The sequence below is a fragment of the Haliotis rubra genome, unplaced genomic scaffold (genome assembly GCF_003918875.1).
Source record: "Haliotis rubra isolate DU_JTF1 unplaced genomic scaffold, ASM391887v1 Scf813, whole genome shotgun sequence".
Taxonomy (NCBI): domain Eukaryota; kingdom Metazoa; phylum Mollusca; class Gastropoda; order Lepetellida; family Haliotidae; genus Haliotis; species Haliotis rubra.
The window spans coordinates 396,326-414,454 of record NW_025767539.1 but is presented as its reverse complement, the minus strand read 5'-3'; the positions used below and the strand labels follow the sequence as shown (position 1 = coordinate 414,454).

The 18,129-nt window shown below is 42.4% G+C and overlaps 1 protein-coding gene across 2 annotated transcripts in view; it reads left to right on the top strand.

Annotated features, from left to right (window-relative positions):
• The window catches only part of LOC124261881 (synaptic vesicle glycoprotein 2C-like), a 36,923-nt gene that overhangs the window by 9,616 nt on the left and 9,178 nt on the right, over nucleotides 1–18,129 (top strand). Inside the window, exons 1-8 of one of the 2 annotated variants that reach the window (XM_046696250.1) lie at nucleotides 4,863–5,043; nucleotides 6,671–6,739; nucleotides 7,763–7,924; nucleotides 12,272–12,434; nucleotides 13,195–13,316; nucleotides 14,784–14,944; nucleotides 16,401–16,475; nucleotides 17,393–17,491. In XM_046696250.1, the coding sequence (XP_046552206.1) occupies nucleotides 4,980–5,043; nucleotides 6,671–6,739; nucleotides 7,763–7,924; nucleotides 12,272–12,434; nucleotides 13,195–13,316; nucleotides 14,784–14,944; nucleotides 16,401–16,475; nucleotides 17,393–17,491 (915 nt within the window). In that variant the 5' untranslated portion in view covers nucleotides 4,863–4,979. Of the gene's footprint in view, nucleotides 1–4,862; nucleotides 5,044–6,670; nucleotides 6,740–7,762; nucleotides 7,925–12,271; nucleotides 12,435–13,194; nucleotides 13,317–14,783; nucleotides 14,945–16,400; nucleotides 16,476–17,392; nucleotides 17,492–18,129 lie in introns of those variants that run through there. The other variant, XM_046696249.1, reaches the window with a different exon arrangement.

The following is an 18,129-nucleotide window of genomic DNA, read 5'->3' as shown; positions in this document are numbered from 1 at the left end:
CTTAGTTTCTGTGTTCAAATATGGGGCTAGTGAATTATTTTGTGGGCTAGTAACTTTCAGGCATTGCTAGCCCGACTATTATTTTTTCCTACGTATAGCCTTAGGCACATATGATGCGCAGCTATGCTCATCAATCTGTTATCCGTTGAAATAATTCATATGTTGAGAAAATGTCTACGTGTGTGTGTTATAGCGTTAGATGGATAAAAATATTACAGAAATTCTTTAAACATTAATTTTTTGTTTTGTTTTGCTGTTTAAAATCTCACTCAGCAGCATTACAGTTGTGTGGTGGCAATCTGTTAATTACTGAGTCTGGACCAGACAATCCAGTGACTGACATCATGAGCATCGATCTACACAGTTTGGTTACATTGACATATGTCAACCAAGTCAGCAAACCTGTCTAGTCAGATCCTGTTAGTCGACTTTTATAACAAGTATGGATTGGTGAAGATCCTTCTTGCTTTACAATGATACGAAAAACTGTACCGAAACATCGCACTTGCGAAAAACAAATGTTCAGGGGTGGAAATAACTTTAAAATTGCTAGTGTACTCCGGTACAGTGGCACATGTAAATTCACTTGCCCCGATAAGTTTTCCACTATACCGGCCGTTTTCTTGTTGATTTTTTAAATAAACAACATAATTAACATTGGAAAGTCAAATGGACAATGGTACAGTGTGATATACAAATTTGCTTGCCCGACAGAAAAAAACACTGGACTCGGACATCGGGCAATGGGTTATTTCCACCCCTGATGTTGTCTATATTGTACTTACCAACTTCCAAAATGCCACTAAGAGAAGCAATCCTAACCTTGATGTCAACAGGACTGACTTACTGACTGAGTTTAGTTTTACGCCGCTTTTAGCAATATTCCAGCAATATCACGGCGGGGGACACCAGAAATGGGCTTAACACATTGTGCCCATGTGGGGAATCGAACCCGGGTCTTCGGCGTGACGAGCCAACGCTTTAACCACTAGGCTACCCTAGGAGATTACACACAGGAAGTTCGTTGTGTAGCAGTGAGCATTAGATCTGAGTGTAATAATATTGGAATATTGCAAAAATGTTAAAAATTAGATTTTTAAATATTTTGATTTCCATAAAATGTGAAGAATTGGTAATTTTATATTTCAAATTAGAAATGTAGGGCTAAATATCAGTCTCGGAGCAGGTACGAATAAATTCCTACACTCATATAAATAATTGGAGTTGTAAATTGTGTATTAATGAAAATAAACTGACGTTCCAAAGAAAGTACACACCTGGTGTTTTGGGCTTATTTGAAAAGTGTTGTGATTTTGACTGGCAACTTCGCAATTGGGTACGATATCTGTGGTGTTATGGCAACATAAAAGGAATATCTGTGACTTATATATCACTGTAAAAACTCTTTTCAAAACATTTACGTCGCTTTTGGAAAGTAATCCAAAAGCACCTTGTGTATACTTTCTTTTGCACGTCAGTTTATGAGTTGTTGTTACTCATGAAGATAAAGAACAGCATCCGCTGTGAGGCGACCTAGTTTGCCCACGTCCTGTAAGCCGTGGACGTCCTGTAAGCCGTGGACGTGAGGTCTGAGGCAGCACTGACCAGGAAATATGACAATGGCTATCAGAGGTCGTCTCTCAGCTCCCTGCATGCAGAGCAGGTGAATTGTCAATTCGAGCATTATTGTTGTCACAGATGGTACGCTAATGGAAAGCTTTGGCATTAATATTATGTCCCCATCGGTGTAATAACTAATGATATTTACAGGATGAATAAACAGTGATTGGATGAAGACATGAATAAGGAGGTTGAATAATATTTTTAATTAACCTGTTTGGCTCAGTTGAATATTTGTGTTATGATAATGATCATATCACTACATTAGTACAGTATGTGAATCTGGGTTCAATTAGTGAATCTGGGTTCAGTATGTCAATCTGGGTTCAATTTGTGAATCTGGGTTCAATTCTCCACATGGGGACACTATGTGAATCTGGGTTCAATTCTCCACATGGGGACACTATGTGAATCTGGGCTCAATTCTCCACATGGGGACACTATGTGAATCTGGGTTCAATTCTCCACATGGGGACACTATGTGAATCTGGGCTCAATTCTCCACATTGGGACACTATGTGAATCTGGGTTCAATTTGTGACTCTGGGTACAATATGTGAATCTGGACGCAATTTGTGAATCTGGGCTCAATTGTCCACATGGGGACACTATGTGAATCTGGGTGAAATTTGTGAATCTGGGTACAATATGTAAATCTGGGTTCAATTTGTGATTCTGGGTACAATATGTGAACCTGGGTGAAATTTGTGAATCTGGGCTCAATTCCACACATGGGTACAATATGTGAATCTGGGTACAATATGTGAATCTGGGTTCGATTCCCCACATGGGTACAATATGTGGATCTGGGTACAATATATCAATCTGGGTTCGAATTCCCCATGTGGGTACAATATGTGCATCTGGGTACAATATATCAATCTGGGTTCGATTCCGCACATGGGTACAATATGTGAATATGAGTACAATATGTGAATCTGGGTACGATATGTGAATCTGGGTATAATATGTGTATCTGGGTTCAATTCCCCACATGGGTACAATACGTGAATCAGAGTACCACATGTGGGCTTTGTTACAGTTGTGTAGAACTCATTCGCTCACTCAGTTGTTGACAATACACAGAATATGAGTCTGGGCACTTACAGAGTCATCAACTTCTATATTTATATGATTAAAGTTAAGATGTTTACATGGAAAACATTGACTTGCTGGTAATAATTACTAGCTGGTAATAATTATTCGTTGAATGTACGGATGTTAGTTTGGTCATGGGGCAAAGACCAAGGTTGGACAATACAATAGGATGGAATCATTTCCTGCTGGGAGGTGGATAGGCTTGGCCATATGGCACACAATGGGGTTTAGGCCTTTTTAATTAATCAGTTGTTTAACACCAGTGTATGAAATAAGGCCCGTCTGACCGCCCTCGACGGGCTATATTTCTGACGGACGGTCTAAATTTACCACCAGCCAGCCCGATGGTCTGGTAAACATTTTAGATAACATGTTCCATACATCTGAGTAAATTCACTATATCATAAAATCTAATTTTCACATTGAGCGTTACATTTAGACTTGACAATTACTGTTTGAGTGAGTGAGTGAGTGAGTTTAGATTTACGCCACACTCAGCAATATTCCAATAATATGGCGGCGGTCTGTAAATTATCGAGTCTGGACCAGACAATCCAGTGATCAACAGCATGAGCATCGATCTGCGCAATTGGGAACCTATGACATGTGTCAACCAAGACAGCGAGCCTGACCACCCGATCACGTTAGTCGAATTACTGTTTGAACATTGAACTATCGTATGGCAAGTTCAAAACACTGTGTTGACATATATTGTCACTAAAACAGCGACACCTATCGATGGTCGGGTAAATACACACGTCTCAGGTTTATTAAATTATTCATTGTAACTAAACATTGAGTTATTTTCTTTGAATTGTCTCGTCTGGTTAAATCCATTTTGGCCTGGGAACATTTTGAGGTTACCAGCCTAATGTCTGGCAGGCTTTTTGGCTTATTTCATACACTGATAACACCTAAACAACACCCCCACCCCCACCCCCACCCCCCACCCCACCCAACCCCAAATCTACCAATCAACACCCCTCCTCCCCCTTCCCAAACACCCTCCAAAACCCAAACAAACAACAAACAAAAAACAATACAAAACAAAAAAACCCAAACAAAACCATTAAAAAGAATGGATTACTCTCCCAAGTGGTTACGACATGCTCATCATGTTCAATTTCACACATGAGTACAATATGTGAATCTGGGTACAATATGTGAATCTGATTACGATATGTGAATCTGGGTACAATATGTGAATCTGAGTTAAATTCGAAATGTGAATCCTTTTTTCCCAACTATGGTGAGTGAGCTTTGCCTCTCCTCACTCACCCACCCAACCAACCACCCACCCAACCAGCTACCCAACCACCATGTTGAACTGTTTGCCGATGTGAAAGTTTAATCCCCACACTCATACATGGCAGAAATGTTTCACAAAAAAGACACATTTCGCCAGTAGGATGCAAACCCAAGAAGGCTGCACCATGGCCGCCAACAAAACAGTTTCACCCACATTAACATGGAAGTGAGTGAGTGAGTGAGTTTAGTTTTAGGACACACTCAGCAATATTCCAGCTATGGTGGTGGTCTGCAAATAATCGAGTCTGGACCAGACAATCCAGTGATCAACAGCATGAGCATCAATCTACGCAACTGGGAACCAATGACATGTGTCAACCAAGTCAGTGAGCCTGACCACTCGATCCCGTTAGTCACCTTTAAGACAAGCATGGGTTAGTGAAGATCAATTCTTACCAATCTTCATGGGTCAGTGTAACATGGAAGAAACTAACGACTAAATACTCATAATAACAGTAACAATGTCCCATTATTATTACTCAGTAACCATTTTCCAGTTATTGATCAGTTAAAAGTATGTTTTATGCATTCATTCTGTTCATTGTCCGTCAACATGTAATTTGCTTAAATAGTCGAAAAGACTCCAATTCCATTCCCCAGGTATAATTTTCCATTTTAACAATTACAAATCTGTACGTTATGGTATTACTGGATGCTTGATACAACCATGTCACGCATGAACGATTAGTGCTGATTTGTGGTCTTGTTTACATACAAAGTTTAAATTCCACGTTATACTGAGGCATGATCTCTAAACTGAACTTTATAGTGAGGTGGTATTGACCGACTGCAACAGGTTGGCTGTTTTGTTTACATAGCAATGAGGACCTCAGTATTGTCATGCCAAAGTGAAAGCTTGCATTACAAAATAATTCTGTATCTATCAATATGTGTTCAATTCTGACAGTGGAATATGAGTGAGAACCATTTTTTGGAATGAGTCTTTGGTGACTATGCCAACTGTGGAATATGATCAGTTATCGGAGCTGGGTAGCCATGAACATTTATATTTAACAGGTATGTTCTCTGTTCATGTGAGTTAGAGCAGCCATTACCACTGTCAGTAGAAAGAATTTTTCGGACCCATTTCGGTCAGTTTGCACGACACAAGGTTTGACCTGTTTTATCCTATCTCATGTAAGAATGTCCATCTCTGATTGGTTCACGTGACTTTGAACAAATTACCATGTATGCCTGGTGTACGGCCGTACACAACCCAAGAGCAGTACAAATCTGTGCGAGGGAGAATAAATAATTTAAACCCCACCCATGGAAAAAGCATGCATCTACGGCAGTCAGTGAACCGTGAAGCAATGGTTCGGATCGACTAGTCAATACCATGATTGTAAAATATATGATTGAATTTCTGTTTGTTTTAATGTTATATTTACATAATGAGAGATTTAAACATTTGGTAAGATAATTTGTTGTAGCATTGTGATGAGGGGTATACAGGGTTGTATGCACCCCTCGTTAGGTTTTATTCACCTTGCCTCTGGCTCGGTGGATAAAACCTAACACGTGATGCATATAATAATAATAATGAGTATTTATGAAGCGCTGTATCCATCCACAAGGTGCACGCTCCAAGCACATACAACCCGGTATACCCGTCACCACAGTGCTACAACTTCTATTGTGATGTCGGTGAATACTCACTGTCATAGCATTGTTTTTTGGACGGACATGAATGTACAATTCAGTTTTATTTGATCCAACCTGTCATTAGCTCTTTGATGATCATGTCCAGATTTGTAGCACAGTTTGATGCAGCACAAGGCTGGATACAGGATTTTGGAGAAGGGGGATGCATATAAGTCATTAAGTCCAAAGATTAGGGTGAAACACTCCTCAGGGAAAGTTTTTCGGGGGAGTGCTATTGCTAGCACTCGTCCTCATTCTATTTCTGACACTCGTCCTCATTGTCCTCTTCCCAATACTGGCACTCGTCCTGTTCATATAACTGGCACTCGCCCTCATTCTATTACTGGCAGTCATCCTCATTGTCCTCTTCCCAATACTGGCACTCGTCCTGTTCACATAACTGGCACTCGTCCTTATTCTATTACTGGCACTCATCCTCATTGTCCTCTTCCCAATACTGGCACTTGTCCTGTTCACATAACTGGCACTCGTCCTTATTCTATTACTGGCACTCATCCTCATTGTCCTCTTCCCAATACTGGCACTCGTCCTGTTCACATAACTGGCACTCGTCCTTATTCTATTACTGGCACTCATCCTCATTGTCCTCTTCCCAATACTGGCACTTGTCCTCTTTTAATTACTGGTACAAGTTCCAAAAACTCAACCATTCACTTTCAAAGTAGATTGCAGAATTTCATGAGGTAGCGATACCGTGAGGCAGTGATACAAGATGTATCCTAATATTATGGGTGCATATTCTGATACAGAACTTATATTTCCTTAGTTCGTATTCTCTCCCTTTTTGCGACCCATGAAGATCTGGGTTAGAATTGATCTTCAGTAACCCATGCTTGTCAGAAGAGGTGATCATTGTATCTTGTATCTTAAACACATAGATGGGTGCTCAAGCTGTTGATTACTTGACTTGTTTGGTATTGGCAGGAATAACAACATGTGTTTGGTATTGGCAGAAATAACACCAGGTGTTTGTTTGCAGACGGTGAGCGTACCCCAGCAGAGAACAGGAAGAATGTCTTCACATATGAAGAGGCTGTCAAATGTATTGGTAGGTAGCAATGCCTCTTCTTGTAACGGGGCGTTGGGGTAGCCTAGTGGTTAAAGCGTTCGTTCATAACGCCAAAGACTCGGGTTCGATTCCCCACATGGGTACAATGTGTAAAGCCCATTTTTGGTGTCCCCGCTGTGAGATTGCTGGGATATTGCAAAAAGCGGCGTAAAACCCAACCCACTCACTCACTCTTGTTGTAACACCATCTGTTGAATGCTTGTTTGTGTATTGTAACACCACCTGTTGAATACTTGTTTGTGTGGTCCAATGCCACCTGTTGAATGCTTGTTTGTGTGGTCTAATGCCCCCTGTTGAATGCTTGTTCGTTTGGTCTAATGCCACCTCTTGAATACTTGTTTGTGTGGTCTAATGCCCCCTCTTGAATGCTTGATCGTGTGGTCTAATGCCTCCTGTTGAATACTTGTTTGTGTGGTGTAATGCCCCCTCTTGAATATTTGTTTGTGTGGTCTAATGCCCCCTGTTGAATGCTTGTTTGTGTGGTCTAATGCCCCCTGTTGAATACTTGTTTGTGTGGTCTAATGCCCCCTCTTGAATACTTGTTTGTGTGGTCTAATGCCCCCTCTTGAATACTTGTTTGTGTGGTCTAATGCCCCCTGTTGAATACTTGTTTGTGTGGTCTATAGCCCCCTGTTGAATACTTGTTTGTGTGGTCTATAGCCCCCTGTTGAATACTTGTTTGTGTGGTCTAATGCCACCTGTTGAATACTTGTTTGTGTGGTCCAGTGCTTCCTGTTGAATGCTTGTTCGTGTGGTCTAATGCCACCTGTTGAATACTTGTTTGTGTGGTCTAATGCCTCCTGTTGAATGCTTGTTCGTGTGGTCCAATGCCACCTGTTGAATACTAATGATGATGATGGTTACATGATGACGGTGATGATGATGATGATGATGATGATGATGACGATGATGGTGATGATGATGGTGATGATGATGATGATGATGATGGTGATGGTGATGATGGTGGTGATGGTGATGGTGATGGTGATGATGATGTTTCAGGCTATGGCAGGTTCCACATCATCCTGCTGCTGCTGTGTGGCTGGGCAGTGTCCAGTGATGCTGTGGAGGTGTTGTCAGTGTCGTTCCTGCTGCCGTCCGCTTCCTGCGAGCTCAAGATGACATCGTCACACAAAGGCTGGCTTAGTGCTATAGTATTTGTTGGTGAGTTGCCAGATGTAACCATCAGAACATCAGAACAGGGGATGTCACCAAGGGGATGACACCCAGGCAAGAAGCCAATTGTGTGGGATAGGACATTGTATAAGAGACAGACAATCACCATCACCCCCAATCACGGCTCCCCACTTACCAGTCCCTACCCTGCTTGAACTACTCCATATCCACCCCTGACCCCCTAACCCCTAAATCGCTTCTACCCCATTGCCACCCCACCCCCAATTACCCCATCCTCATCTCCAACCCCACATTGACAAGTGTCATCTGAAGTCGCCCCACTCCCCATTACCACCCCATTGCTCCCCAATAGCCTCTCCCCCATTGCCAACACCCCATCTCATGCACCCTCCCCCATTGCCAACACCCCATCTCATGCACCCTCCCCATTGCCAACACCCCATCTCATGCACCACTCCCCCATTGCCAACACCCCATCTCATGCAAGACAAGACAAGACAATTGTTTATTGTATTTTAGGTCACCGGCCCTTATACAAGCGAGTTACATACATTAAGACATGGTTAACTGTAAGTGCTCGTTACGACGAATAAATGTATATTTAACATAGAGAGCTAGATTGGGTAGGGTGGATTCATTATTAGCTGTTAATATACTGGTAAAACCTATCAGTGGTGGTTCTGACAGATAACCTTCTGGGATATGCATGTAACGTAAATCTTCATAAAATGGACAGTCAAGGGTAAAATGTAGTTCATCTTGTACTGAAGATTTACATGGAGGACAAGATCTTTCAGATTTTGGGATGGACAGTTTTCGGCCTCCAAATATATTTCTGTTACACTTAAAGTAAGTTTAGATAAATACAGTTCAGGTTGTAATAGAGTTTTAAATGTTCTATATAATTCGTAACGAGATCTACTTTCTAGAGTGAAATGATGAAACATATTTACCGCTCGATCACGAAATTCTTTTAAAAACATTAGGACATCGCCCACACCCTGGCTTATCCATATACCCATATCCATGAGAAAACAAAAGATTTCTAATATGTGATGCCCAAGATATTTTACCCATATTATCTAGATGAACCATCATATTATAAGACATATTTGGTAGACAACTTTTATGCATTAGCAGAATCTTAAACCAATATTTAAGGCATCATATTTGCGAATTAATGTACACAGGATATCTCCCGCATTCACCGTAAACCATACAATTTGGAGTAGCGGATCCAACACATAAAAACTTCTTGCAAGCCATAAGATGTAATCTCTCCAAGTAATCGTAGCGTTGAAATCCCCACACTTCCGATCCATATAAAAAAATGGGTTGTATCTGGGCATCAAACAGTTTGAAAAATATATTTGGAGTTAAAATTCCACATTCATGTGAGATAGATAAAATTGAAATCATTGCTTTCTTTGCACGTAGGAACAAGTCATAGACACAACTTTTTAAACTCATCGTATTTGAAAAAATTATCCCCAGATATTTATATTGATTAACAATAGCAACAGATTTTCCGTGAAGAAACCATTTCTCCTTAGATGCAACAGCGCCACCCCTCCTGAATATGACTATTTTAGTTTTGTCTAAATTTATGGATAGTTTCCAGTTTTCAGAATAACTTTCAAGAATATTTAGCTGATTTTGCAAACCAATAATAGTTTCAGATGTCAAAATGACATCGTCTGCAAATAGGAGCATAAACAGTTCTGTCATATCTGGGAACATCTGTACACAATGTTTAACCTTTTGCATAACCTCATAATAAAATTTGTTTATGAAGAATGAGAACAAAATCGGACTTACAATGCATCCTTGTCGTAGTCCCATTGGGCAGTCAAAATAATCTGTTACACCAGAACCACATCGTACACAAGATTTTACATTTGAATACATTGCTTTTAACATAGTATACATCTCATGCACCACTCCCCCATTGCCAACACCCCATCTCATGCACCACTCCCCCATTGCCAACACCCCATCTCATGCACCACTCCCCCATTGCCAACACCCCATCTCATACACCACTCCCATTACAATCCACCATTGCCCAATCCACCATTTCACCTTCGCCATCACCTTCCTATCACCTCCCCAATACCTCCAATCGCCGCTCCCCCATGGTCAACACCCTCCCCAGCTGCCTCTCCCCCATCACCACCCTAACCACTATGGCTGCCACGATTCGATTCGATTCATCGAAAATCAAAAGTGACACCTTAGTTTCGATTTTCGATAACCAATATCACTAATTCGATTCGATATTTGAATACCTATTTAGATTATTTCCAAAAAGCGAGAACGTAATTTTGACTCCAACTCGAGCAGTATCGAGCACTGAAATAAGGCGAAACTAATTGGTTGATGCTGGGCGAATTCTCCAATGAGAATTGTTGTTAGTAGACATCGCCAAGTTGACGATGGATTTCATGCTAAAAAAGACCAGAGTTAAATGAAATCTGATGTTTTTATTTGTATGACGAATCGAATCGAAAATGATCGAGTCGAGGGTCCAATATCGAAAATCGAAATGAATAGCGGTTTGGGTGAATCGTTGCAGCCCTACTAACCACCATTCACCTCCCCCCCTGGCCTCGCCACCGCCCTCAACTGCCAGTCCCCCATCGCCACCCCAGACCTCCATTCACCTTCCCCCCTCGCCTTGCTGACACCCTCAACTGCCAGTCCCCCATCACCACCCCAGACCTCCATTTCACCTCCCCTGGCCTCGCTGACACCCTCAACTGTCAGTCCCCATCGCCACCCCCCAGACCTCCATTCACCTCCCCCTGGCCTCGCCACCACCCTCAACTGCCAGTCCCCATCACCACCCCAGACCTCCATTTCACCTCCCCTGGCCTCGCCACCACCCTCAACTGTCAGTCCCCATCGCCACCCCAGACCTCCATTCACCTCCCCTGGCCTCGCCACCACCCTCAACTGCCAGTCCCCATCACCACCCCAGACCTCCATTCACCTTCCCCATCAACTCCCCACCCACACCCCAGATTTCACCTTCCCCATCGAACTTGTTGTGATTGTGTATTGTGTACACAAACAGCATTTGACAAAAGCCGTCAATGAATTCAGCAACACAGAACAGTGAGGGTATTGTGAGTTTATCTACATCTGTTCAGTCATTTGTCACGCTCCACTGGACACTGACAACAGCGCTTTGAAATACACTTCACTGAAAACATCTGTGGTTAACAGGAAAACAATGCTCTTCAATATCTAATCTATAATGAATAAGATCACAGTGTTTTTTCAATGCAGGGCATGTCAGTCACACATCTTTGTTATTTACATCTCTGTCTCAAGTGGATAAATGACTTAGCTTGAGATCACTGCATAGTTTTTGAGGTTCCTTATGCAAGGGAGTTAACTCAATACTGGTTACCTCCCTTTGTTTACCAGGCTTGAATCACCTGTAGCAGCTAAGGGTGATGTTTTGGCTTGAGATCATTGTGTTGATGTTTTGGGGTATTTTGCATGTTCCTGATGCAAGGGAGGTAACCCAAGTCAAGTTTCCTCCCTTGCCTAAATAGGCTGAAATTTCAGGGCTTGATAATAGCACCACCTTTAACTGTCGATGATGATTTGGAGTTTTATGTGCACTTTCCAAGACCAAGCATATTTCATGTGCAATCCCATCAGGCCCTGATTTCTCAAAACAAAGTTAAGTCTGAGTTTTGACTTAAAGTTTTTACTGAAATTGGAGAAAACACATTTCTCATAATAAAATAAAATCGATATTAAACTCAGGCGTAGTATAGACAATTTTAGTTTGGTGGATAGATTACTTATGTTGTTTGGGCTTTTTTATTTTAAAAATGCAGCTGAGTTAAAATTCAGCTGTTTCAAACTGTCAAACTCAGTTTGAAATTTGAATAAAAACTTCTCGAGAAATCAGGGCCAGGCCATTTAGTGTTAGATTGAACAGGGGCTGATTATTACTGAAAAGTGAGGGCTGTATATTTCATTTTTTTGTTTTTGCATTAATTCATTGTTTCAATATTTGCCAGGAGTTTGGGATGGTTTATATTGTTTTCTTCTTTAGGGTTATGTGTGTTTTTTTAATGTTTGGTACAACATGGTGTGTTATATGGGATATTATGTGTACTGGAAAGGTCGGTTTTGATTAGAATTCCAATACCAATATACTCATGTGTTGTCATAAGCTTCAGTTAAACTGATCCAAACATCTCAACTGAGGTATTCAATTGGTACAATTGGGTATTCACTCACTCACTCACTCACTCACTCACTCACTCACTCACTCACTCACTCACTCACTCACTCACTCACTCTCACTCACTCACTCACTCACTCACTCACTCACTCACTCACGTGTTTCAGGTATGATGGTTGGTGGCTATTTCTGGGGCTCCCTGGCCGACAAGGGTGGACGTCGTTCGATCCTGCTGTGGTCACTGATGGTCAACGGTATCGGAGGGCTGCTGTCCAGTGTGTCCCAAGTCTTCTGGCTCTTCCTCCTCATGCGCTTCATCAGTGGTGTTGGGTAAGTCGGTGTTGTACTTGTCTCCCCTTCATCAGTGGTGTGGGGTGAGTCGGTGTTGTAGTTGTCTCCCCTTTATCAGTGGTGTGGGGTGAGTCAGTGTTGTAGTTGTCTCTCCTTTATCAGTGGTGTTGGTTGAGTCTGTGTTGTAGTTGTCTCCCCTTATCAGTGGTGTGGGGTGAGTCAGTGTTGTAGTTGTCTCCCCTTATCAGCGGTGTTGGGTGAGTCTGTGTTGTAGTTGTCTCCCCTTTATCAGCGATGTTGGGTGAGTCTGTGTTGTAGTTGTCTCCCCTTCATCAGCGGTGTTTAGTGAGTCTGTGTTGTAGTTGTCTCCCCTTCATCAGCGGTGTTTAGTGAGTCTGTGTTGTAGTTGTCTCCCCTTATCAGTGGTGTGGGGTGAGTCAGTGTTGTAGTTGTCTCCCCTTTATCAGCGGTGTTGGTTGAGTCTGTGTTGTAGTTGTCTCCCCTTCATCAGCGGTGTTTAGTGAGTCAGTGTTGTAGTTGTCTCCCCTTTATCAGTGGTGTTGGGTGAGTCTGTGTTGTAGTTGTCTCCCCTTTATCAGTGGTGTTGGGTGAGTCTGTGTTGTAGTTGTCTCTCCTTTATCAGTGTTGTTGGGTGACTCTGTGTTGTAGTTGTCTCCCCTTTATCAGCGGTGTTGGGTGACTCTGTGTTGTGTCTTGTATCCTGTTCATCGTTGGTATTGAAAAGAGAGCAACAGATTGTACATTTAACTTTTCTTAAACGTTAGTGCGAATGTTTCAGTGTTGGCGGCAGTATGCCAGTCATCTTCTCCTACTTCTGTGAGTTTCAACCCAAGGACCGGCGAGGCTCCATGATCTCAGTCCTGGCAACATTCTGGATGGGAGGCAACATACTGGCCGCAGGTAATCATTACTGTTAATCATTGCTGTTACATGCTGATATACTGGTACATACTGATATACTGGTACATGCTGAAATACTGGTACATGCTGATATACTGGTACATGCTGATATACTGGTACATGCTGATATACTGGTACATACTGATATACTGGTACATGCTGAAATACTGGTACATGCTGATATACTGGTACATGCTGATATACTGGTACATACTGATATACTGGTACACACTGATATACTGGTACAGGCTGATATACTGGTACATGCTGATATACTGGTACATACTGATATACTGGTACAGGCTGACATACTGGTACACACTGGTATACTGGTACATGCTGATATGCTGGTACAGGCTGATATACTGGTACAGGCTGATATACTGGTACAGGCTGATATACTGGTACAGGCTGATATACTGGTACATGCTGATATACTGGTACATGCTGATATACTGGTACATACTGATATACTGGTACAGGCTGATATACTGGTACAGGCTGATATACTGGTACATGCTGATATACTGGTACATACTGATATACTGGTACAGGCTGACATACTGGTACACACTGGTATACTGGTACATGCTGATATGCTGGTACAGGCTGATATACTGGTACAGGCTGATATACTGGTACAGGCTGATATGCTGGTACAGGCTGATATACTGGTACATGCTGATATACTGGTACATACTGATATACTGGTACAGGCTGATATACTGGTACAGGCTGATATACTGGTACATGCTGATATACTGGTACATACTGATATACTGGTACAGGCTGACATACTGGTACACGCTGGTATACTGGTACACTGATATGCTGGTACAGGCTGATATGCTGGTACAGGCTGATATACTGGTACAGGCTGATATACTGGTACAGGCTGATATGCTGGTACAGGCTGATATACTGGTACATGCTGATATACTGGTACATACTGATATACTGGTACAGGCTGATATACTGGTACAGGCTGACATACTGGTACACACTGGTATACTGGTACATACTGATGCACTGTTACATGCTGATATACTGGTACACACTGACATACTGGTACACACTGATATACTGGTACACACTGATATACTGGTACATACTGATATACTGGTACACACTGATATACTGGTACAGGCTGATATACTGGTACATGCTGATATGCTGGTACAGGCTGATATACTGGTACATGCTGATATACTGGTACACACTGGTATACTGGTACAGGCTGATATACTGGTACAGGCTGATATACTGGTAAACACTGATATACTGGTACACACCGATATACTGGTACACACCGATATACAGGTACACACTGATATACTGGTACACACCGATATACTGGTACACACTGATATACTGGTACACACCGATATACTGGTACATGCTGATATACTGGTACACTATGTCTGTGCTGCCGTGTATGTGATGTTGCTGCTGCTGCTGTTGTTGCAGGGCTGGCATGGATCATCATCCCCCAGGAGATGTGGGGCTACTTCTCCCCCGAGTTCACCTACTCCAGCTGGCGTATCTTCATCGCTGTCTGCACCATCCCTGCGCTGTCTTCTGCCGTTCTTTTCTTCCTGATGCCTGAGAGCCCCAAGTACCTGCTCACGGTAACATCCTTTGTGTAGCGTGCTTACGGTAACATCCCTGTGTAGCGTGCTCACGGTAACATCTTCTGTGTAGTGTGCTCACGGTAACATCCTTTGTGTACCATGCCCACTGTAACATCCTCTGTGTAGCGTGCTCACAGTCACATCCTCTGTGTAGCGTGCTTACGGTCACATCCCCTGTGTATCGTGCTCAGGGTAACATCCTCTGTGTAGCGTGCTCACGGTAACATCCTCTGTGTAGCGTGCTCACGGTAACATCCTCTGTGTAGCGTGCTCACGGTAACATCCTCTGTGGCCTGCTCACAATGAAGCATGCAGCCCTTAGGGGTCACTGGGCAGAGGGGCGGTTGGTAGCCAAGTGGTTAAAGCATTCGCTCGTCATGCTGAAGACCTGGGTTCGATTCCCCACATGGGTACAATGTGTGAAGCCCATTTCTGGTGTCCCCTGCTGTGTCATGCTTAGATTAATGATGATGATGTTGATCACTGGATTACCTGGTACAGACTCCTCTACAGACTGACGCCATATTGCTGAGTATAACATGTCATGTTAAGAATCCAAGTCAAGTAGAGTGGGCCCCAGTTTGATTGAGTGGTCGGGATGTGAATTGGTTGATGGGGTGGTCAGGTTGATCTGGTTGGGTTGATTGGGTGGTCCAAATTGGTGCTTGATTGATTGGGTGGTCAGGTTGATCTGGTTGGGTTGATTGGGTGGTCCAAATTGGTGCTTGATTGATTGGGTGGTCAGGTTGATCTGGTTGGGTTGATTGGGTGGTCCAAATTGGTTGGGTGCTTGATTGGTTGGGTGCTGAGGTTGATCTGGTTGGGTTGATTGGGTGGTCCAAATTGGTGCTTGTTTGATTGGGTGGTCAGGTTGATCTGGTTGGGTTGATTGGGTGGTCCAAATTGGTGCTTGATTGATTGGGTGGTCAGGTTGATCTGGTTGGGTTGATTGGGTGGTCCAAATTGGTGCTTGATTGATTGGGTGGTCAGGTTGATCTGGTTGGGTTGATTGGGTGGTCCAAATTGGTTGGGTGCTTGATTGGTTGGGTGCTGAGGTTGATCTGGTTGGGTTGATTGGGTGGTCCAAATTGGTGCTTGTTTGATTGGGTGGTCAGGTTGATCTGGTTGGGTTGATTGGGTGGTCCAAATTGGTGCTTGATTGATTGGGTGCTCAGGTTGATCTGGTTGGGTTGATTGGGAGGTCGGGATGGTGATTGGTTGATTGGGTGTCCAGGATGGTGATTGGTTGATTGGGTGTTTTGAGTATTTGACTGTTGTTTGACTACACCATAAGAGATAGATAGGTACTATCTGTGTAATGTTTGACTGTTGTTTGACTGCAGCATAAGAGATAGATAGGTACTATCTGTGTGATGTTTGACTGTTGTTTGACTGCAGCATAAGAGATAGATAGCTACTATCTGTGTGATGTTTGACTATTGTTTGACTACAGGTTCGGCGAGAGACAGATGCTATCTACGTCCTTAAGCAAGTCCACGAGAGAAACAGAGAAAGAGAACCTTTTAAGGTAAGCCGAATATAAATGAAACATTGCTGTAACAAGTAATAATCATAATGATCATACTTAATATGGTTTCATAATGTTTGCGACAGCATTTTAAAAATTATTTCACAGATTCTGCATTGGAAGTATAAAAATTCAAAGACTGCTTTATGTTTCATAAAATTTATTTTTTATTATTTTATTATTATTGGATATTTACATAGCGCACATATCCACACACTAGTGCATGCTCAAGGCGCTGGAATGCAAATGCAGACTTATTTTCTTAATCTTTTTTACAAAGTTGTAACAGGGCTCAATTTAGTGCTTTGTTACCTGCACTGGTGCAACCCAATATTACAAAGTGCAACCTAGTTGTTAGTCTAACTTGCACCAGGTGCAAGTAAATTTTTGAGAGGGAAAATTCTGAATAAAACATCTCAATAATTCAATAGCATATTTCTGATATTACATATTGCAATAAAAACTGTACAACTGGAATTTGACTGGTGCAACTAGTTTTTATCTTACATTGCACCTTGTGCAAGTGGGTTAACATCTCTTACATTGAGCCCTGCTGTAATAGTAATCTAGATGAAATAGTAAGTGCTACACACTTATATATTTGTATAGAGACATTTTGGAAATTAAGTGATTGTATCATATGTCTGCTTATATATTCAGGGCAGTGGGGTAGGCTGGTGGTTAAAGTGTTCACTCATCACGCTGAAGGCTCGGGGTCCGATTTCCCACATGGGTACAATATGTGAAACACCTTTGTGATATCCTTCAGAGGAATAATGCAAAAAGTAGCGTAAAACTAGACTCACTCTCTTAATATTTTCCTAGATCACTCCATGCACCTTGAAATAATATTGGCCTTTGATGTGATTGGACTTGATCCAGATATTGACTTGACCTGCCGTGGTTATCTCCCTTAGGTGGAAGCGCTGGTGCTGTCCGAGGAGGAGAAACATGGCCACACGTCTGTTTCTGACAGCCAGCACAAGGTTCAAACCATGAAGGCCAAGTGTGCCCATGTATGTATGTCACGTGATTTGGAATCCTTTCTGTTATACCTATGGGGATGGTTGGGTAGCCCAGTGGCTAGGGTTAGCTCATCATGCTGAAAACCTGGGTTTGATTCCTAAATGGGTACAATGCATGATGACCATATCTGGTGTCTCCCGACGTGATATTGCTGGAATATTGCTGGAATATTGCTTCCATTGGCATCAAACCATACTCACTTAATTTACATGTGAGCAAGTAGTTTAAACCCCAAGTTGTTGTCTCGCCAGGTTCTCCTTTTACCGAGTAAACCTCTACAGGCAGTTTCGTGGACATTCTCCATGAAATCCCTTGACTTTGAATTATTACTTGTTTTGATGATTGATATAACTTCGTCTTGCTATCATTGAACAGATTCATGAATTATCACATTATTGAAAACATATATTGCCGATACCTGGTTTCGAACGTACAACCAGTCGCTTACTAGGTTGACGGTTTTATCCACTAGGCTACGAAGGATCGCTGTGAAGAATAAGATTGTTTGTCAGTATGAACCATGTGTTCCTCACAAGACGGGTAGTCCGTGCCGCAGATGTGCAGAACACGGGTAGCGTGTGCTGAACACGTGCATTGCGCGTGCAAGGCAAGGTGTCGGATGCCAGTC